Raw genomic sequence first — 23,215 nt, forward strand, 5'->3', positions numbered from 1 at the left:
TCATCCCGCCGGATTACAAATAGCACTTCCTATTACAACTCTAACTTTCCTTAATATATCTTGGGCTCCCGAATCTTCTTATTCTTCGGGTAGTGGGCCTTCAGTAAACCCCGGGTACTATCTTTGGCAGGCCCATTTGGGATGCCTATGTCAACGAGGCCCTAGAAGACCTTGAAGAAGTAAAGACGATAAACGAGAACCACAAATATGACGAAGACGATGATGCCACTACTGAAAGGAGGCGGTAGTGGAAGCAGCAAGCACACGTGGTGCAGTCGGTGAAGTGGTAGAAGAAGGAACATGAAGCCAGTCAAGCTCCCAAAGTCCCTGGGAATCACGGCACCGAGGGCCAGCCCCAACCAGTGCCCGGGTGTGAGTGTCTCAAACAGAACAAGAATCAACATCAAGAATGACCCAACAACCAGAATCCGTGAGTTGAGTAGCGGAAAACAAGTTCATGGTAAGATGGGGAACATGAGAAACATCAGGAATGGAAAAAGAGGGAGTAGAAAGAGTGCCACGACTAGCAACAGGAAGAGAAGTACCATCAACAGTAAGCACACGAACATGAAGAGGGAGAGGTCGAAGAGAAGAAAGAGAGTAAGAATCAGGAGACATGTGGAAAGAAGCTCCGGAATCGAGAACCCACGAGGATGTACCTGACTGTGTAGAGGAATCAGCCACAGAGGCAGCAGTACCCATCGAATAAAAGCCAGAGGAGGTAAGGAGGCGCTGAAGCCTCGCAATATCCTGTTCAGTGAAGCCGGTGGTGACGGGCGCTGAAGGTGGAGCACGAGGAGGCACTCCTTGCTGCTTCTGATAGCAGTCAGACTCAAGGTGACCAGGCCTCCAACAGTGAGTGCAGAACCGAGGAGTACGAGGGCGACCTCCACCGCGAGAAGGGTGAGCTCCTCCAGTAGCAGCAGGCGCTGGTGTGGGTAGAAGCGGCGGTGCAGGTGCAACCGGAAACCGAGCAGCAAGAACAGAAGGTGTCCCAAGTTGACCAGCACCACGCAGACGAGTCTCCTCATTGCGGAGCTCAGTCAGCACCTCTGAGATAGGAACACGGCCCCGAGCAGACAACCGGGCACGACGGGGCTCAAACTTTGGACGAAGTCTAGATAGGAACTCATGGATCCTCTGAAAATCATATCTGAACGTACTGTCCGGCAACACTGGCAAGTACCACAGACAACACTGCGAAAGGAGTCAAGCTAGCACCAGATCGCCACACTGGGTGTAGGACTCATAAACAATAGAGTCACCCTGCTGAAGATCATGCTCCTGACACAACACAGATAATACAGAGAATCCCCAGAAGGCTGATAGCGCTAACGAAGGTGAGACCACATCTCATCAACAGTAGCAAGGCCCATAAACTCAGAAGCAGACTATGGTTGAACACTTTAAGAAAGAACAACAGCAACCCTGACATCCTCATCACACCACTGAGTAAAAGTCGCCAGACAATCCCGATAGGAACCAAGAGACTTTGAGTAAGCAAGTACTTGTTGCTCGTATGCCTCATCAGCAGAAAGCTCGGCAGACCTGGCTACCTCCTGAGCAACCTGAGGAGCATCATCAGCAAGGGCTTGTGGCACTGACGGTGGTGTAGGAGGCACAGAAGCAGTGGGATGCGGCGGACAAGGGACCTCGCCGGTAAGAACACCCCACAACCGAAGACCACGCATGTGGATGCGCATAAAGGCAGTAAACTCCCCATAGTTGGTACCATCAAAGATCACTGGGCACCGAGGAATGCTGACATAGCCAGATGCGGAGGATGCCATAATTTTCTTTTTGAAACTAGATCTAAATCTGCCAACCAGAGGCGGAGATGGTCGGGACAGGTAGCAGCACGGGCGGACGGAGCAGGGCCGGCCGGGGAAGATCCGGCCGAGGGCGGGACCGGCCGACCGGAGGGGAGGGCGGTCGGGTGGTGCCGCCGGAGACAGGGGCGGCCGGGGCGAGGCCGGCCTGAGGCTTGGTCGGCGGGGGCGGGTCCGGCCGGCGGCGGGGACGGCCGGAGCAGGGTCATCCTGAGCAGGGCCGGCCGGAGGCAGAGAGCAGCGGCGGCCGACGGAACCTAGTGGATCGAGCTCGATTTGGAGCTCTAAAACTGACGACAATGGGCAGAAAACAACTCGATCCCGACGAGAACGGGAGAGAAAGAAGGAAGTGGGCAGCGGCGGCCGGAAAGAACATCGGCGGCGGCGCGGATGGAGCATGGAGTTGCAATGTGCAAAGAGCTAAACCTAAAGCTCTGATACCATGTTGTGAATAAGCAATTAGTATTGAAGGCCAGTACATGTCACACTGTGTAGTACATGTCGCGCTGTGCATAACCGAACTGAAATCAAAAACCGAACAGAAAAAACTGAACTGCAACCGTATTTCAGTTATTTCAGTTATAGAGTTAGGTTTAAGTTAACAAAATATCTAACCGTAAAGACTTTAGTTAATTCGGTTAATAACCGAAATATTTCAGTTAAACCGAAACAAACCGAACGTCATAGAATGACGTTTGCTAGCCAAGCTCAACTTCATTCTGATCGTTAATACACCATCGTAAGTACAATAAATTTACTAAATCTCTTCTAGCTTGATGGTTTGGGCGTCTTGTTTTGTAATTTGTGAACAGTGAGGTCGTGCTCCTCACATTGTCATGAATTTTGTTTACTAAAATTTCTCCCTTTTTTGTTTCTTTGTATCCAATAGGCTCTATTTGGTCCTAGAAAATAAAGAATTGCAGTAATACATCCATAAAAGTTAGATACTATTTTAAAATCACGTAAACTTTGGTTAGTTTGGTTATTACCAAAACCGAACCGAAGTTGACTGGTTATTACCGAAACCGAACCGTATTTTCGTACAAAACCGTATTTACCGAAGTATTGAAACTGTATTAACTTAAAACCGTACAAACCGAACCGAATTAACCATATTAACCGAACGCTCAGCCGGAAGTACTTATACATGTGTTACACTATGCAGGGAAGCCCCTCATACACTGGGAATAGACAGTAAAGCGGTCTATACATCACTAACAGGAGCCACTCCCTCAAAGACGATACCGTTGCGGTCGAGCCACAAGCACCAACAAACCGAAGCTATCCATGTCCAAAAGTCACGGATCACGTCTCTTCCACCACACCATCCCTGCAGCCAGCCAATCCACCAGATGTGCATCTGCCGCTGCTGGGATGTGGTCTTCCCAGTTCCACCAGCATACACAAGTCGCCCACACTTAGCGTGACAGGGTGCAACCTAGCAAAATATTATAAAAGGACTCGTCGTGCTAGTCACAGAATGGACACGCCGTTGGAAAGGCAGCCCCCTCCGATCGAGCATGTATGTCGTCTAGCAACAGATCCACGCTACCAGCCACAAGAGGAATCTGCACTTTTGCGGGCTTGGGAGCGCCAAATCTACAGTGCCCCCGCCATGTCCACGCTACCCCCAAAGTAACCGCGGTAATAGGATCTACAAGAGTAGACCCCGTCACTCTCCCAGTTGCACATGAATCTATCCTCGGCACCCTCCACCAGTGCAAAACCCTCTAGCCAATCGGATGTGTCTAGCAGCTCAGCACTTGCCTGGGCACCGAGTTCTAGGGAGATGTCGTCCAAGCATCCACCGGCGATACCTTCCCGCACCATGCGCGATCTAACCGCTCTCTTAGGGACCTTTGCAAAGAGAGATGGTGCAAGATCCCTAATACGTCCACCCGACAACCACCGATCTGTCCAGAAGAAGGTGGAGGCCCCATCTCCGAGAATGGAGGAAGTGGCTGTGTCAAAAATCCGATGCATACCTGAGGGATTTATATGTTAAACTCCTTCTAGGACTTGGAAGCGTCCATTTTGCTGAGCCACAACCATCCGATCCTAAGAGCTAAGTTCATGACTCTTAGGTTAGGAATGCCTTTGGTTCCTCAAGATTGAGTCAAGCAAAAAAAAATCTCTCACAGAGGGCTTGTGACGACCATAGTTCCTTGGCACCAGGAAAAATTTTCTGCCCCTTGGAAAAAAAAGCTTGATATTCGATCCGAGAATGCGCCATTGGCGATGACCTTCCAAATGAACCGATCCTGTGATTGAGCATTTAGAGCAACTCAAACAGAGCCAGAGCATGTAAATGCTGCTGGAACACAATTTTTTCAACGGATTTATGGGTTTGGACCGAAAGCCGCGCAAATCAGAGCCTGAACTCAGGGCCTGGCCCAAAAAAAATTTCGGGGGCCCGAGAAACTCGACGTGCGCCCCTATAAATACAGGCCGCAGAGGGTAGTTCGGTTCCAAAACCCGACTCCCCTCCGCCGCTACCACCGCCCTACTCCGACGAGCAATCTGCGCTCATCCGTTGCCACATTCGCACATCAGCGACCTCCACCTCCATTGCATGGCTTGCGGCGGTAGCTTCGGGAGGGGAGGCGGTCGGATTGGCGGCGGAAACTCGTCGTCGCGCCCCTCGGTCTTCCGCTCGGAGGCGGAGCGGAAGAAGTGGAACCGCTCCGAGGGCACGCGGAAGCGGAGCACTCGGCGGTGGACCAACTGGGGTTCACGCATCGGGGGAAGCTCGCCCCGCTACGCCAATAGCGGCGAGGGCTCTTCCTCCGGAGGATCGTGTCGTTCCCTGGCGCCGCCCGTCGATGACAACAACGAGGAGGAGGAGGAGGAGGAGGAGGAGGCAACACGCGGCGTATTCAATAGCGGTGACTATGTCCTCAACGACGAGGAGGAGGCGACGGTGATCAAGCAGGTCGCCGTCATATCCAGGCGTAGGCGCGCGCGTGGTTCCGCCACGAGGAGGTGGGGGCCGTCTGGCAGGTGCGCCTGTACGAAGCGTCTCAGAGGGAGGCCTGTGTCCGCCGCGTCAAGTAGGAGATCATGGACCTCTACGCTGAGTAGGCCGTCTCCTCCGCTGTCCTCCGCCTCACGCTCGTCCTCCGCCCCGTCCTCCGCCGTGCCTAGAGGCCCCGGTAAGTATCTCTAGGCCGAATTTTGTTCATCGTTAGGGTCATGGTGCGGAGGACTGCTACATTATGATCTTTATTTTGCGAGCTTATGTAAATTGTGTATGTATGACTATGAATTTCATCGTCGAACTTGTATTGCGATGAACAATTCTCTGGCGAAATTTCAATTTTAAGTTTTTCGGTTCCGATTTACGGTTCTGGTCTGCGGCACCTCCAAATTCGCTCGAAACTATTTTTTCGGGAGACTGAACTACACTTTTTCAGTTCACATTTTTTTAGGCTCTGTTAGAGATGCTCTTAGGATGGTTTGATTAACCTTCTCCCAAAGGATGCAGAATTGAGCAATTGCTGAAACTGACAGCTGCCCGTTCATGTCCATGATCCACCTCTTGTCGAGCGAGTCTGCCCTTTTATGTGATTTTAAGCCTCACAAGCCGCATCTAGTCATAATATTCTCCGGTCCCCATAGGCATAAGCCATCAACCTCCAACGCATCCCATTCAGCAGCTGACGTGTTGCTTCCAGCTCCCATACAGACAGTGACATTTGCTGCGAGAGAGGCTCGAAAGAGAGCAGAAAGGATGAAGAAGAGAGAAGCTGCGGTAAAAACTTGCAGCAATGCTAGCCTCAACCTACCTATCCCCTCCCTTCCTCCCCTTCCACCACCACACCGCCACCACCACCACGAGCGTGCACCTCCTCTCCGGCGACCCCAACCGCCGTGTCCGCCCACGGCACATGTCAGGTACGGCAACCGCCCGTGGCATCTCTCTCCAGAAACAGGATATACTCCCTCCGGATACCTGCGACATAATACGCACTGCAATAAAGTCTTCGTCTCTTAAAACTTACATTAACTTAATGGCGCGCGTTTACGTGTACCCTACCAGGTCCCGTGCTTCTTAAAGCCAAGGCCGTCGACGGCGATGGCGACGGCCGTGCCGACCTCCTCCTCCCCTCGCGTCGGCACGCGTAAGAAGCATACAATTGCCTTTCTCCTCCGCGCGCTACTGCTCATGTGCGTCGCGTTCCGCCGCGTCATCACGCTGATCCGTATTTGTTGCCACATTGCGGTGGGCGTCCCGGTCGGAAGCGTCCTCGGCGTGGCCAGGGTCCTCTTCGCGGCGGCGAACGAGCGGTCTCTCCGGTGCATGAACCAGGCGGCGCTCGGTCGCAGCGTCACCGGCACGGTCGCCGGTGACTTGATGGTGGGAGCCATGGCGCACTCGTGGAGGGTGCTCGTGCAGGGGATCACGTCGCTGGCGTTCTTCTGCGCGCGCGCCGACGAGTACGTCCGGCCGCCGCCGAGCCCACTGGTACTGACGGCGCACGACAAGCCGGCCGAGCATCCTCAGCAGGTAAGAATGCCGAATTCTGAGTCTCAAGTTTTTCTCGACAAAATTCAGTGGCAGCAAGCTCTCTTCGTTTGATATAACTCTGTTCTATCCGCTCAGCGTTTTGGTTTTGTACTAAGATAAACTACTACGCAGTGTTTAACTACTACGCAGACAGTGGATAGCAATGAGATTAGTTGTAGCTACTCTTTCTTTCCAGTTAGCTCTGAGAATTGGAGTCCTTAGAGTTAGCTCTGAGAATTGGAGTCCTTAGAGCATGTCTAACAGGCCCCGTATAACCCGCCCACCCCGTAAAATTCCGGCGGGATACGGGGCCGGCGCGATTTTGGGCGTCTAGCAGGCCCCGTATTCGGGCCGGCCCGTTTCGGCGGAATACGGGGCCCAGGAAATCGGCCCCGTCGCCCCGTACTTATAGTGGACGCAGGTGCGAGTGAGGGGTTAACCCCTCACTTGCAACCCTAGCTCCGCCGTGCGCCGTCGCCTCCTCCTCCTGCTCCGGCGAGCAATTAGTCGCTTCCCCGCGCCGCATTCCAACCGCCGCCACCTGCATGGACTCCCGCCGTCGTAGTAGCGCCTCGCCGGCGAGCGGATCGAAGCGATCGCGCTCGCCGGACACCGTGGAGGACGCGTGGCGCTTGAAATGCAAGCGCTCCGCTGCGGGGAGCCGCCGTGCGGCCTGCAAGTACGGCGGCGCGTATTACATGCCGGACTCGCTCCGGGAGTTCGCCGCCGGTGGGCGGTGGTACCGCCAAGATCCGCCGCTCAAGCCGATGAGCGGCGCCGCCTTCGAGAAGTGGCGCGCTGAGTGGGAGCGTGATCGCGCGGCGAAGGCGGCATGGGCGGCGCGCATCGGCAGCACCAGCGGCGGAGGAGGCGGAGGAGAGGAGGAAGCGGAGGCCGGCTAGGAGGAAGCGGAGGAGGCAGAGGAGGACGCGGCATACTTGCAGGCGGTGGCCGAATCCGAGGCGGAGGCCGCCGAGAAGGCGCGGGCGGAGGCAGACGAACAGGCGGCGGCCATCGCCGCCGTGGCGGAATTCCAGGCGAAGGAGGCTGCCGCTAGGGCGGAGGAGGAGGTTGCCGCCAGGGGGCCTTTCGTGCCATTCATCATCCTCGAGTAGCTAGGATCGCAGTAGATCGCTATGTATATGTATGATCCAGTGTATGATCAATGAAGATGAACTATGGTTTAATTTTCCCGGGGTTTTAATTTTTAAAAATACAGGGCGAAATACGGGGTCTGCTAGACGTAATGGTTCAGCAAGACGCACTTTTGGGATACGGGGCGAAAAACTCGCGTTATACGGGGCAGAGAAATAAGGGGCCTGTTAGACATGCTCTTACATAGACACAGTGCCTATGTCTTAGTTGACTGAGATTTTCTTAAGTCTCAGTCAACTCAGAAAAGTGCAACTACAGTTTAAAGAAAAGTGCAACTCGGTTCAGTTGCACATTTCTGTCAGAAAAGTGCTTTAACAGAAAAGTGCAACTCAAAGCATATTTTTGTAAGTGACTTAGACTTAAGAAAATCTCAGTTGACTAAGACATAGCAAAAGACGCTGACATCGTCAATATGATAAGTAGTGGCTTCTTTGCAAGGCGAAATGTCATGTCCTTCCTCCGTTCCGGATAACCGTTGTAGATTTATCTAGATTCACATTATATACATAGTAAAACATGTCTAGATACATGCGAGTTTAGTCAAATTTATGACATTTATTTCCAAACTGAGGGAATAGAAAATAGGAATTTTGGGGGGAAAAGAGAGCATATAAGTTAACAGATGTAGGGAGTGTGATTTACATGTCAATGCAAATTTCGTGGCCAAGCTTAATGTAATTGTGAAATACTATGATAAAAGCTTATCTGGAACAGTAAAAGATAACTGCAACAAATGTTTCCAACTGATGATTGCACCAATCAGTTCACCCAAAGTCTGAACTGATGAAAAAAAATATGGTAAAATGCTTTAACATTCTTCATGATTCTAGTTTCCACCATGTCTTAGATGTGGCATCGATGGATGCCGACTATATTTACTAATAGTGCATTGTTCGGGGTTTTGCAATATAGATTTCTTACCTTTAATACCATATCAAATTATATGCAACAACCGGGTCCAAATTAATAGAGAATGACAGGTAGTACTTAAACACCTAAATGTCAATTGTACCAACTACAACCAGAAGAAATTGGCTAGGAGCGGTAGGGAAATGGTTAGCTTTCGTAGATACCTTCTTGGTGTATGTAACCCAAACTTTTCATAATTTTGCATTTATATTTCACCCTTTCTGTTTCGATAAAGCTCGGCTTTTTTTGTTTAAATATTTTCTATTTTATAAGCTCAAGTTTTGTACATAATCTTATGAGAGGGTTCTAAACGCAAGGCATAGATATTGCACACAGATTCGAGCAGTATTTTCTTTTTTAGTTGCAATAGTTTCGACTGCTTATTTTTCAACTTATACTTTTCAGAGTTCTTTTTTTTTTTGCATTTTTGGGTTTAAAATTCTAGTTGCAAATTTTGTGCGTGCAGTTTTCTGCTTAGAAATTTGCCATCAAGTAGTTACACATTATGAAATATGAGACTGCAATATTTCTAGTGCTAGTTTTTGGTTCAGAAATATGCACTTAGATATTTTTTTAGGAAAGGATATGCATTTACTCCATTCGTTTCAAACTAATTGAACTTCTAGTTTTTTTCTACTAATTTAAGTTTGACAAAGTTTATAGAAAAACGTGTCAACATTTACAACATCAAATTTATATGATATGAAAATTCATTGTATGATGAATGTAGTAAAAAAAGAGTCGCTGTTTTAGATGTAGATATTTTTTACAAATTTGGTCAGACTTAAAATAGTTTGTCACAGGACAAAAATTGAGCTTTGATTATTTTGGAATGAAGTATACATTGTATGCACAGTTTGGAGCGTGAAATTTCTCATAAACATTTTGGGTTTAGAAACGTGCAATTATTGGGCACTTTTTAGCAACTGTGTTTGATCTTCACGATACACGCACCAATTCACATTTTGAACTGGCAAATTTCAGGTGCATATTTCAGTTGTGGGAACAAACAAGATGAGGATTTCATGGGTGACGGACGACCGGAACGCGCCGTCGGTGGTGGAGTACGGCAAATCTCCGGGGAACTACACGGCGTCGGCATCAGGCGACAACGCGACGTACCGCTACTTCTTATACAAGTCCGGCGCGATCCACCACGTGACGATCGGCCCTCTCGAGCCCAGCACGACCTACCACTACCGGTGCGGCAAGGCCGGCGACGAGTTCACCCTCCGGACCCCTCCGGCGTCCCTGCCCATCGAGCTCGTCGTCATCGGCGACCTCGGGCAGACCGAGTGGACGGCATCCACTCTATCGCACATCGGCGGCGCGGACTACGACATGCTGCTGCTCCCGGGGGACCTGTCGTACGCGGACACGCAGCAGCCGCTGTGGGACTCGTTCGGGCGGCTGGTCCAGCCGCTGGCGAGCGCGCGGCCATGGATGGTGACGGAGGGCAACCACGAGGTCGAGGCGCTCCCCGTGGTGGAGTTCGCGCCCTTCGTCGCCTACAACGCGCGGTGGCGCATGCCGTACGAGGAGAGCGGCTCACGCTCCAACCTCTACTACTCCTTCGACGCGGCAGGCGGCGCGGCGCACGTCGTGATGCTGGGTTCCTACGTGGATTTCGAGGAAGGGTCGGAGCAGCACGCTTGGCTGGAGCGGGACCTCGCCGGCGTGGACCGTCGGAGGACGCCGTGGCTGATCGTGCTGCTGCACGCGCCGTGGTACAACACCAACCAGGCGCACCAGGGCGAGGGCGAGGCGATGCGCGCCGCCATGGAGAGTCTCCTCTACGAGGCCCGCGTCGACGTCGTCTTCTCCGGACACGTCCACGCCTACGAGCGATTCGTAAGCCTCTTGCCATGGATCATCTTGTACTAGTGCTCTTATATTTTTGCTCCGTCAATCAACTACGGACCAACTGCAGTTTTGCTGATCAAAATTTTGTCCTTGTTGAGCTGAACTAGACGAGGGTCTATGACAACGAGGCCGACAGCCGGGGCCCGATGTACATCACCATTGGCGACGGTGGCAACAGGGAAGGTCTTGCCCTCAAGTACGCACTCGATCTAACTGTTGTTGATCAATTTTCCTTTCCTTTAGATTTCGCAGTGATTTACGTGTTCTTGTTAATATGTTGAAGGTTCATCAAGGATCACGAGGCGGCGCACCTGTCGATGTTCCAGGAGGCGAGCTTCGGGCACGGGCGGTTGAGGATCGTCAACGAGACGAGCGCCGTCTGGACATGGCACCGCAACGATGACGCGCATGCAACCGTCCGCGACGAGGTCTGGCTGGAGAGCTTGGTGAGTCCAAAGTTGGTCATGGCAACCGCCGGACGTCGCCTTGACGAGTTGTAGGATGCTGCAGATTTCGTCGACCAAGCAGCCCAAGGTCGGTCGTCCGCGCGTTCCAGCCCAGCTCCGCGGATTTAGGGTGTGTTTCTTTTGGTTCTCCAAGTAGTCCCGCCAAAATATCGGTTGTCCATTCAGTTTTGATAGTTGTTTGATTTATAGTTAAAATTTAGGCTGCCAACCCTTCTCACTCACGGATTCTTGTCAAATAATTGATCAAACGTGAGCTAAAGATTATCTTGAACAAAAAATTGGCAACCAACTCTTGCCAAATACTCATTCTTTTTTACGAAAGAGTATTTAGTAGGGCTAGTATATGGGCACCAACCAAGCAGTCTGGTGTGCTCCTCATGTCTTGATTTATGAAACACTTCTTTTTATAAACACCGCAATTATATACTGTCTATGTTTGTTTGTTGGGAGCTCATATCGCCCGCCTTAACCCGGAGAGAAATGTACCCTAGCAAAAGGCTAATCTTTGCAAAGGCTGCTGCCGCGCAGAGCGCTCCTATGCTGACATGTGTCCAGATATACTTTCGTAGTGTGATAAGGGGTTGCCCGATCTTCTCAGTAAGCGAGGTGGATGGTGATGAACACGCGATGAACACATCGGAGATATACGATGATGAAGTGGATGATAACTTGCATGACGCTGACGAGTCTCTCAATTGGTCCCTGTCGCCAATGCAACAACTCTCAACCCTGCAAGATATTCACAACTCCGCACACTTGCGCACGTAGCCGCCGACCACAAAGCGGTAAATTGCAATCTCCCAATTCCCAGTGGAACGATAGATCACACAAACTTTCAGTAGCAAAACACCAGATTGATGCGAATTGGTGTATAGATTCAATAGAGTTGCAACACAATCAACTATGAACTAGGGTTTATCTTAAACGTGGTCTAAATCTATTTTTGGGGCGTCCTGGACACTTATATAGGGGTTCAGAACGACCAGAGGTCGAAAATAACTGATACAAACCGACCCAAAACGGGATTCAGCCAAACTTGTTTCGGATTCGGCCGGCGTGGGGTCCGGCGGGACCGGGCCAGGGGCCGGGCGGGCCGGCAGGAACCGGGCCAGGCACCGGGTGGCTGCTGGGCGACCGAGCCATCCTCCCTGGATCGGGCCCGGTGTGCACCGGTCCAGGGTCCGGTCGGGACTGGCTCATCCGGCACCGGGTTGGGCGCCGAGCCGCCCAGACTTGGTGCTGGCCTTGACATCTTCTTCTCCCTCCTTTGCGCATGCCTCCCGCTCCTCCCTCGCGCGTCCCAAGGGATGTCTTTACGTCCCACCATGTCCAGCTGCTCCTCTCATCCTCACTGATGCTTGCTCCATCCTCGTACCTGATCATACAGAAGTCAAAGGACTTAGGTAGTATAAATTTCTCATCGATCAAAGTATCATTCAGGAGTGAATTCACCTATTGTTTAAGTAGCTTCGCACGAGCTCTTGTAATGGATCAAATCCTGACTTCATTGGACTTGAGCTTCACACACTACTAGGAAAAGGCTTATTGCCGGCGCACCAAAATTGCTTATTGCCGGCGCACTAGCGCCCGCCGGTGGGAACATGCCGGTGATAATGGCTTACCGCCGGCGCACCTGATGGTTCGCCGGCAGTAACTCGATTTATCCCCGGCGCACCTGCCTTGTTCGCCGGCGGTAAGTTATACCAGAAAACAAAAAAATTTAAATCTAAATCTAGATCTCGTGAGTTACGGTTGTGGTGCCGTTTTTTTGTCAGTCTAGTAGGCCGAGGTTGTCGTTCTTGTTGCTGCCCCGGTGTAGGAGGTGGAGGAGTGGGAGGCCGGAGGTGGAGGAGGCCGGAGGAGGTGGTGGTGGCCATGCGGAGGAGGCCGGAGGAGGTTGAGGCCGGTGGAGGAGGCCGGAGGAGGTTGAGGCCAGTGGAGGTGGCCGGTGGAGAAGTCCATGCATGCGGAGGAGGCCGGAGGAGGTGGACGACGCCGGAGAGGAGGTTGATGACCCACAAGTATAGGGGATCGCAGCAGTCTTCGCGGGTAGTAAAACCCAATTTATTGATTCGACACAAGGGGAGGTAAAGAATACTTATAAGCCTTAACAACTGAGTTGTCAATTCAGCTGCACCTGGAAAAGCACTAGTAACAGGGGTGATGTGAAAGTAGCAGTGATATGAGAGCAGTAGTAACAGTAACACATCAGCAGTAATAGTAATATGAGAGCTATGGCACCAGAAAATAGTTGATACTACTTCCAATATCATGTAGAAACGAGTATATGATGATGAAAGATGGACCGGGGTTCCCAGCTATCTACACTAGTGGCAACTCTCCAATAACAAGTGTTGGGTGAACAAATTACAGTCGGGCAATTGATAGGATTGAAATAGCATTAAGACAGAATATCAAGATCATTAATCATGTAGGCATGTTTTCCATATATAGTCATACGTGCTCGCAATGAGAAACTTGTACAACATCTTTTGTCCTACCAGCCGGTGGCAGCCGGGCCTCTAGGGAATCTACTGGAAATTAAGGTACTCCTTTTAATAGAGCACCGAAGCAAAGCATTAACACTCCGTGAAAACATGTGATCCTCATATCTAAGCCTTTCCCTCCAGTTGTCCCAATTTACGTCACTTTGGGGCCTTTGGTTCCGGACATAGACATGTGCATACAACTTGTAGATACAATCTAAGCAATAAGTATAGAGCTCAAATCTAAGATCATGCCACTCGGGCCCTAGTGACAAGCATTAAGCATAACAAGATTGCAGCAACAATAACTTCACAAACTTTATAGATAGACAATCATAACGTAACAATCCATCGGATCCCGACAAACACAACACCGATTACATCAGATGAATCTCAATCATGTAAGGCAGCTCATGAGATCATTGTATTGAAGTACATGGGGGAGAGAATACCAACTAGCTACAGCTAGAACCCGTAGTCCATGGGGGAACTACTCACGGAGCATGATGGAGGCGGTGGCGTTGATGGAGATGGCTTCCGGGGGCACTTCCCCGTCCCGGCAGGGTGCCGGAACAGAGACTTCTGTCCCCCGAATTGGAGTTTCGCGATGGTGGCGGCGCCCCTGGAGTCTTTCTGGAGTTTCGTCAATTGGTCCCGCGTTTTTAGGTCTCCAGGGCTTAAATAGGCGAAGAGTCGGAGTCGGAGGGGCCACGGGGCCACCTCACACTAGGGCGGCGCGCCCCCCTCCTGGGCCACGCCGGCCACACGTGTGGGGCCCCCAGGGCTCCCCTCTTGTCCCCCTTTGACTTTCTGGAAGGTTCCGGGAAAAATAGGATGTTTGGTCTTCGTTTCGTCGAATTCCGAGAATATTGCCCGAACAGCCTTTCTGGAACCAAAAACAGCAGAAACACGGAAGCGGCACCGTGGCATCTTGTTAATAGGTTAGTTCCGGAAAACGCATAAAAACATTATAAAGTGCAAGCAAAACATGTAAGTATTGTCATAAAACAAGCATGGAACATCCGAAATTATAGGTACGTTGGAGACGTATCAAGCATCCCCAAGCTTAGTTCCTGCTCGTCCTCGAGTAGGTAAACGATAAAAAGAGTAATTTCTGTAGTGACATGCTACTTACATAACCTTGATCATACTATTACAAAGCATATGAGATGAATGAAGTGACTCAAGGCAATAATCTATAGTTGCTAACAAATAGATAACATATAGCAAAACTTTTCATGAAGAGTACTTTCAAAACAAGCATCAAAAGCCTTGCACAAGAGTTAACTCATAAAGCAATAGATTCAAAGTAAAGGCATCGAAGCAACACAAAGGAAGATTTAAGTTTCAGCGGTTGCTTTCAACTTTCAACATGCATATCTCATGGATAATTGTCAACATAAAGTAATATGATGAATGCAAATAAGCAAGTATGTAAGAATCAATGCACAGTTGACACAAGTGTTTGCTTCTAAGATGGAAGGAAGTAGGTAAACCGACTCAACATAAAGTAAAAGAAAGGCCCTTCGCAGAGGGAAGCAGGGATTAAATCATGTGCTAGAGCTTTTTAAGTTTTGAAATCATATAGAGAGCATAAAAGTAAAGTTTTGAGAGGTGTTTGTTGTTGTCAACGACTGATAGTGGGCACTCTAACTACCTCATCAACCAGACTTTCAAGAGCGGCTCCCATGAAGGACGTTATCTCTACCAGCAAGGTAGATCATCCCTCTTCTCTTTTGTTTACACATGTACTTTAGTTTTATTATTTATGGATGACACTCCTCCCAACCTTTTGCTTACACAAGCCATGGATAACCGAATCCTCGGGTGCCTTCCAACATTCACATACCATGAAGGAGTGTCTATTTTCAAAATTAAGTTGCTTACTGATGAATCAGGGCAAAACACGTGAAGAGAATTATTAATGCAAGTTAATTAATTGGGGCTGGGAACCCCATTGCCAGCTCTTTTTGCAAAATTATTGGATAAGCGGGTGAAGCCACTAGTCCATTGTGAAAGTCTGTCAAAAAGTAAATGACAAGGCTGAAAGATAAAACACCACATACTTCCTCATGAGCTATAAAACATCAACACAAATTGAGAAGCATTTTGAAGGTTTAAAGGTAGCACATGAAGTATTTACTTGGAATGGCAGGAAATACCATGTAGTAGGTAGGTATGGTGGACACAAATGGCATAGTGGTTGGCTCAAGGTTTTGGATGCACGAGAAGCATTCCCTCTCAGTACAAGGCTTTGGGCTAGCAAGGTTGTTTGAAGCAAACACAAGTATGAACCGGTACATCAAAACTTACATAAGAACATATTGCAAGCATTATAATACTCTACACTTGTCTTCCTTGTTGCTCAAACACTTTTACCCAGAAAATATCTAGACCTTAAGAGAGACCAATCATGCAAACCAATTTCAACAAGCTCTACGGTAGTTCTCCACTAATAGGTTTAAACTACATGAAAAAAACTTAATAATGATCTACTTGAGAGCTCAAAACAATTGCCAAGTGTCAAATTATTCAAAACATGATGAGGCATTTTCTGTTTCCAACCAAATATAAATAAGTGCAATAGCTTCCAACTTTTATCATTGAACATTAAAAGTAAAACGAAGAACACAAGTGTTCATATGAAAAAGCGGAGCGTGTCTCTCTCCCACACAAGGATTTATAGGATCCGATCTTATTCAAACAAAACAAAAATAAAAGCACACAGACGCTCCAAGCAAAGTACATAAGATGTGACCGAATAAAAATATAGTTTCAATAGAAGAAACCTGATAAGTTGATGAAGAAGGGGATGCCTTGGGCATCCCCAAGCTTAGACGCTTGAGTCTTCTTGAAATATGTAGGGATGAACCACGGGGCATCCCCAAGCTTAGACTTTTCACTCTTCTTGATCATATATCATCCTTCTCTCTTGACCCAAAACTTCCTTCACACCAAACTCGAAACAAACTCATTAGAGGGTTAGTGCATAATCAAAAACTCACATGTTCAGAGGTGACACAATCATTCTTAACACTTCTGGACATTGCTCAAAGCTACTGGAAGGTAATGGAACAAAAAAATCCACCCAACACAGCGAAAGAAGCAATGCGAAATAAAAGGCAGAATCTATCAAAACAGAACAGTCCGTAAAGACGAATTTTATTGAGGCACCAGAATTGCTCAGATGAAAATGCCCAAATTGAATGAAAGTTGCGTACATATCTGAGGATCAGTCACGTAAATTTGCATAATTTTCTGAGTTACCTACAGAGAATTAGGCCCAGATTCGTGACAGCAAGAAATCTGTTTCTGCGCACTAATCCAAATCTAGTATGAACCTTACTATCAAAGACTTTACTTGGCACAACAATGCGATAAAAATAAGATAAGGAGAGGTTGCTACAGTAGTAACAACTTCCAAGACACAAATATAAAATAGAGGTACTGTAGCAAAATAAACACATGGGTTATCTTCCAAGAAGTTCTTTCTTTATAGCCATTAAGATGGGCTCAGCAGTTTTAACGTTGCACTCGCAAGAAATAAGAGTTGAAGCAAAAGAGAGCATCAAAAAGAAAATTCAAAACATATTTAAGTCTAACCCACTTCCTATGCATAGGAATCTTGTACACAAATAAATTCATGAAGAACAAAATGGCAAGCATAAGAAGATAAAACAAGAGTAACTTCAAAATTTTCAGCATATAGAGAGGTGTTTTAGTACCATGCAAATTTCTACAACCATATTTTCCTCTCTCATAATAATTTTCAGTAGCTTCATGAACAAACTCAACAACATAACTATCACATACAGCATGCTTTTCATGAGTCCCAAACACATAATTTTTATCAAGCTCAAAAATAGTGCGATTAAAACTTTCAAACACACTTTTATCAATAATATAACAAGATGGTTGATCAATCTCAAGAGATATGGGACTCATAGATAATGTCAAGACCTCTCCAATCCCATTTTCATTAGTAGTACAATTAATATTATCAAGTAACATAGAACCATCATCAAGAGCTTTATCATAAACATTTGCTACGCAAAATTCTTTAGTACCATGCATTTCGACATCAGGCACAAACAAAGCATTATCATAAGATTTATCAAAGTAGCATGGATTATCATAAATAACAGTAGCATAATTATTCTCACAAGTTTTACTCATAGGGAATATTTCAAGAGAATCCACAGGAACATAACATTCAACCTCTTTCGGTAAGCATGGAGGACAATCAAATAGGGTAAGAGATAAAGAGTTACTCTCATTAGAAGGTTGGCATGGGTAGCTAATCCATTCTTCCTCCTTTTGTTCATCACTCTCCTCTTCTTTTTCATCCAATGAGCTTTCAGGTTCATCAATTTCCTCCTCTTTTTCATCCAATGAGCTTTCAGTGTTCATCAATTTCTTCTTCCACTGGTTCCTGCAAATTGTGAGTGCATTCTTGTGCATTAATGAGTCTCTCTTTATAATCAATGATATAAGGATTATCAGTTTAACTTTCATTGCAAAAATTAAGGATAGAAGAGACATAATCTTTAAGGTCCTTACAAACAACACAAGTTTCATAATTTTTAGCTATGAAGGATTCTATCTCAGAGGCTCCCATAAATATGACAAATTGTTCTACCTCTTCAAACCCAAAATGAATATAGCTATTCCGATTATAGTTCTTAATTAAAAATTCCTCACTAAAGTCACATTGAAATTTAAGATGTTTAGTGTCCTGTTGAGAGCAACAGTTTATATCATGGCGTTTAAGCAAGATTTTAGCAATTGTATTCAATTTTTCTATCACAGCACTCATCACTTTTCCCGCTCTTGATTCTCTATAATTATTATAATATTCTATAAGCTCCAAGTAGGTTGTAGGTTCTCCCATAGCAACAGTTTTTAATTTTCAGGTTTTTCAAATTTTTATGGATTTTTGGGTATATGAGAAAAGTAAAACAAGACAAAAAGAAACTAGACAAAAGTAAACTAAGAAAAATAAAACAAGACAGAAATAAACTAAGCACAAATAAACTAGACAAAAGTAAACTAAGCAAAACAAAATAAAGTAAAACAAAAACAGCGAGAGAGGTAGAGTGTACTCCCTAGGTGAACTTATGAGTAGAGCTATGCCTCCCCGGCAACAGCGCCGTAAAACAGACCTTGATGACCCACAAGTATAGGGGATCGCGAAGTCTTCGCAGGTAGTAAAACCCAATTTATTGATTCGACACAAGGGAGGTAAAGAATACTTATAAGCCTTAACAACCGAGTTGTCAATTCAGTTGCACCTGGAAAAGCACTAGTAACGAGGGTGATGTGAAAGTAGCGAGTGATATGAGAGCAGTAGTAACAGAATAACACAGAGCAAAGTAATAGTAATATGAGAGCAATGGCACCGTGAAAATAGTTGATACTACTTCCAATGTCATGTAGAAACGAGTATATGATGATGAAAGATGGACCGGGGTTCCCAGCTATCTACACTAGTGGCAACTCTCCAATAACAAGTGTTGGGTGAACAAATTACAAGTTGGGCAATTGATAGGATTGAAATAGCATTAAGACAGAATATCAAGATCATTAATCATGTAGGCATGTTTTCCATATATAGTCATACGTGCTCGCAATGAGAAACTTGTACAACATCTTTTGTCCTACCAGCCGTGTGGCAGCCGGGCCTCTAGGGAATCTACTCGGAAATTAAGGTACTCCTTTTAATAGAGCACCGGAGCAAAGCATTAACACTCCGTGAAAACATGTGATCCTCATATCTAAGCCTTTCCCTCCAGCTTGTCCCAATTTCTCGTCACTTTGGGGCCTTTGGTTCCGGACATAGACATGTGCATACAACTTGTAGATACAATCTAAGCAATAAGTATAGAGCTCAAATCTAAGATCATGCCACTCGGGCCCTAGTGACAAGCATTAAGCATAACAAGATTGCAGCAACAATAACTTCACAAACTTTATAGATAGACAATCATAACGTAACAATCCATCGGATCCCGACAAACACAACACCGATTACATCAGATGAATCTCAATCATGTAAGGCAGCTCATGAGATCATTGTATTGAAGTACATGGGGGAGAGAATACCAACTAGCTACAGCTAGAACCCGTAGTCCATGGGGGAACTACTCACGGAGCATGATGGAGGCGGTGGCGTTGATGGAGATGGCTTCCGGGGCACTTCCCCGTCCCGGCAGGTGCCGGAACAGAGACTTCTGTCCCCCGAATTGGAGTTTCGCGATGGTGGCGGCGCCCCTGGAGTCTTTCTGGAGTTTCGTCAATTGGTCCCGCGTTTTTAGGTCTCCAGGGCTTAAATAGGCGAAGAGTCGGAGTCGGAGGGGCCACGGGGCCACCTCACACTAGGGCGGCGTGCCCCCCTCCTGGGCCGCGCCGGCCACACGTGTGGGGCCCCCAGGGCTCCCCTCTGGTCCCCCTTTGACTTTCTGGAAGGTTCCGGGAAAAATAGGATGTTTGGTCTTCGTTTCGTCGAATTCCGAGAATATTGCCCGAACAGCCTTTCCGGAACCAAAAACAGCGAAAACAGAACTGCACCGTGGCATCTTGTTAATAGGTTAGTTCCGGAAAACGCATAAAAACATTATAAAGTGCAAGCAAAACATGTAAGTATTGTCATAAAACAAGCATGGAACATCAGAAATTATAGGTACGTTGGAGACGTATCAGAGGTTGAGGCTGTTGGAGGTGGCCGGAGGAGGCCATGCGGAGGAGGCCGGAGGAGGTCGACGGTGCAGTAGTTGGTGGAGTCCATCGGAGGTGGAGGAGGAGGAAAAGAGAAGGAAGAGGGGAAAGTGAGGAAAGTGAGGAGGAGGTCGACGGTTTGCATTATATATAGGAGATGTTACCGCCGGCGCACCAAGTAGGGTTGTGCGCCGGGGTATTTTTTCTATTTTTTTCACCCAAATCTTAAATCTCAAAAAGTCCTGTTTCTGTTTTCCAATTGACGAATCCATTTTTTGTCCAAACGGCCATAGGCCGTTCAATTCGAATAGGAAATTTCGAGTAGATCGATTTTGATATAAAAAAGTTTTTCATCGGAGGTCGTATGCAACCAGAAATCCCGTTTTACCGAAAGATGACGCCATTTTGCATAATACATCGAAATTCAAATTTTCAAATTTTCAATAAAACTAGATAACATATTACATGGGCATTTCAAAGGATTTTATTTTTTGAATTTTCTATCATTTTCTATTATTTTTTCCAAAACTGAAAAGGCGATTCCCGGGGGGGGGGTGGAGAGAAAAATCTAGGCAACTAACCCCCGGCGCACCTGTATGGTGGTGCGCCGGTGGTAAATTGTCTACCACCAGAACTCTTCGAATTTTATTCCCGGCGCACTAAATTTTCTTGTGCGCCGGCAGTATAGGTTCTTCGCCGGCGCGGCCTAACATGGCTCGCCGGCGGTATTTTGCCACCGGCGCACGTAAATGATGGTGCGCCGGCACCCTTCCGTGCAGCTATAGCCCTTTTCCTTGTAGTGACATCAACATCGTTTTCATCTCGCAATGACGAAGATAGTAGTTTGGTAGGGATGTCCTCATCACAACGCGTAGTTGTACTTACAAGTTCAACATAGGTGTACTCACTAATTCAACATAGCTATACTCACATATATTCATAGGCACACCTCAAATTGGAACTAGGTTCCCGTTTAACCCATGGTTTTCGAGTCGAACGAGTAGTCGCGACTAGTCGTCGACTAGTCGACCAGTTGCAAAGGGAAGGCCGACTCAGCCTGTCGACTAGACTCAGCGCCCGAGTCGATCGAGTCGACGGCATAGTCGAGACTAGTCACGGTAAATCGAAGTTTTTAGGTCGGCCGACCCAAAAAAATTATGTCCTTCCCATTCCCCCCCCCCCCCCGTTTGCCCCGCACGACCTAGATCGAGAATCAATCCCCCGCTCGACCCTTTCCCTTGGCCTCTCCCTTGGCCGCCGCCTCTGCAAAAACCTGGCCGGGCTACGCCGCCACCTCCACCACGGGCTCCTCCTCCGCCACGGGCTCCTCCTCCGCCACAAGCCCCTCCTCTTCCACGGGCTCCTCCTCTGCTAGGAGCTCCTCCTTCGCCGGCAGCTACTGCTGGTCTGCTCTCGTCCACGGCTGCAGCTGGTCCACTCCTCCACGGCTGCTGCAGGTACCAGGTAACAAGCTTCTCCTCTCTGCTTCCCTTTTCCTCTGAGATATCCAGTGCTTCTGCGTAGGGGTTTAGGCATGTGCATCGGTTAATCTGTTCACCATCTCATTCATAGGAAGCAACATGGCCTCTCCAGAGATATCCCAAGTCATTTGGTCAGGTCAAGCTGAAGCAGGAGGCCAAGGAGGAGCAAAGATCTAGCATGGAAATATGCATTTATGTGTGATCTTGAGGATAGGTTGCAGCTGCAATGTAATCTATGTGGAAAAAAAGTTGGTTCTGGTGTCAATAGGATGAAGAAGCATCTTCGGGAGGGTTTACAATTGTCACTATGTGCCCCAAAACAACCACTGCAATTCAAAAAGAGATGCATGATTACCTGAAGACTAACACATTCACGTTCAGAAATGTTGAGGGAGGTGAAGGCGAAGTTGAACAAGGGTGTGAAGAAGATATTGAAGAGATTACTGCAGGAGACTTCCATGCAGGTGCAGCAAGTTCAAGAGCTTCCAACTGCTCCAACACCAACACCAACACCAATAATTCTGGGAAAAGGAAATTAGATGGGTCGGCTCATGTAGCAAACACAGCAGCAAAGAAGCAAGGAAAGTCCATTGCAGATGAGATTCGGAAGACTCCAGAAGAGGTGGTTGCTGAGAGACACATGTCAAAGGGCTCGCAATTAACAATGAAGCAATTCATCAAGAAGACAAAGGAGCAAAAAGCGATTGTTGATGATCATGTAGCTGACTTTTTGTATGAGAATTGTTTTCCACTCAATGTTGTGAACTCAAGGAGTTGGGAGATCATCTTGGAATCTATAGGGCAGTATGGTTCTGATTATATCTCACCTAGTTATTGGAGACTTAGAGTACCATTGCTTGAGAAGGCCAAGGTCAAGACTGACAGTTTGAGAGGCAAGCATGAAGCTGCATGGAAAGAATATGGTTGCTCACTCATGTCTGATGGCTGGACTGACATGGGTGGCCGACACCTCTTGAACTTTCTAGTCAATAGTCCAGCAGGCACCTTTTTATTAGGGACAGCTAATGTTTCTGCTGAAACAGTTGATGCAAAGCTGGTAGCATAGTTGTTGAGTGAACAAATTGATGCAATTGGCCCTGAATTGGTAGTCCAAGTAGTAAGCGACAATGGATCTAACTACAAGGCAGCTGGTAGACTTCTAATGGTATGCAAACAAATTAATGATCACCGAAGCAAGGAAGGCAGCTGAAGCAACTGTCATATCTGTGTCATTTTGGCATTCAGTGGAGCATTGTATGAGAGCTTCACAGCCACTTCTCAAAGCTTTGAGGATTTCTGACGGTGATGAGACTCCACCTATGGCCGAAATGTGGGCAGCCATGGATTGTGCAAAGACGCACATAAAACGAAGCATTGGCACATAAGCAAAACCTCCTAGATCAAGTTGTCTCAATTATTGATAGGAGGTGGAATAATCAGATGGAACAAAAGCTACATGGGGTTGCATTGTTCTTGAACCCAAATAAATTCTTTGCCATTAGAGAGACCAACAAAAGACAAGCTAGCCGGCTTCGTTCAATGTTCAATGATGTGTTATAGAAGATGGTTACTGATCATGAGCTACAAGATACTATAAGTAGTGAGGCTGATGACTATGAGCGTTCAGAAGGTGATTGTTTCTCCAAGCCAATGGAAATTAGAGACCGTGGGAAAAAGAGTCATATTCTTTGGTGGGGTGCATATGGTGGCCTTGCTTTTGACCTCCAATCTCTTGCAAAGCGAATTATTAGCCTATGTTGTTCAACATCTGGCTGCGAGCGCAATTGGAGTGTCTTTGCTCATA

General features: G+C 47.4%; 1 protein-coding gene across 1 annotated transcript; it reads left to right on the forward strand.

Moving 5' to 3' along the window:
- Positions 1 to 5,544: 5,544 nt before the first annotated feature.
- Positions 5,545 to 11,001, forward strand: LOC124653282 (purple acid phosphatase 22-like). Its single transcript, XM_047192352.1, has 6 exons — positions 5,545 to 5,723; positions 5,869 to 5,950; positions 6,072 to 6,336; positions 9,385 to 10,251; positions 10,371 to 10,459; positions 10,547 to 11,001. Exons 1-6 carry the CDS (start codon positions 5,597 to 5,599, stop codon positions 10,761 to 10,763), a joined length of 1,647 nt encoding a protein of 548 aa, XP_047048308.1. The 5' UTR covers positions 5,545 to 5,596; the 3' UTR covers positions 10,764 to 11,001.
- The last annotated feature ends 12,214 nt before the right edge of the window (positions 11,002 to 23,215 follow it).

The sequence above is a fragment of the Lolium rigidum genome, chromosome 5 (assembly GCF_022539505.1).
Source record: "Lolium rigidum isolate FL_2022 chromosome 5, APGP_CSIRO_Lrig_0.1, whole genome shotgun sequence".
NCBI classification, from domain to species: Eukaryota; Viridiplantae; Streptophyta; class Magnoliopsida; order Poales; family Poaceae; genus Lolium; species Lolium rigidum.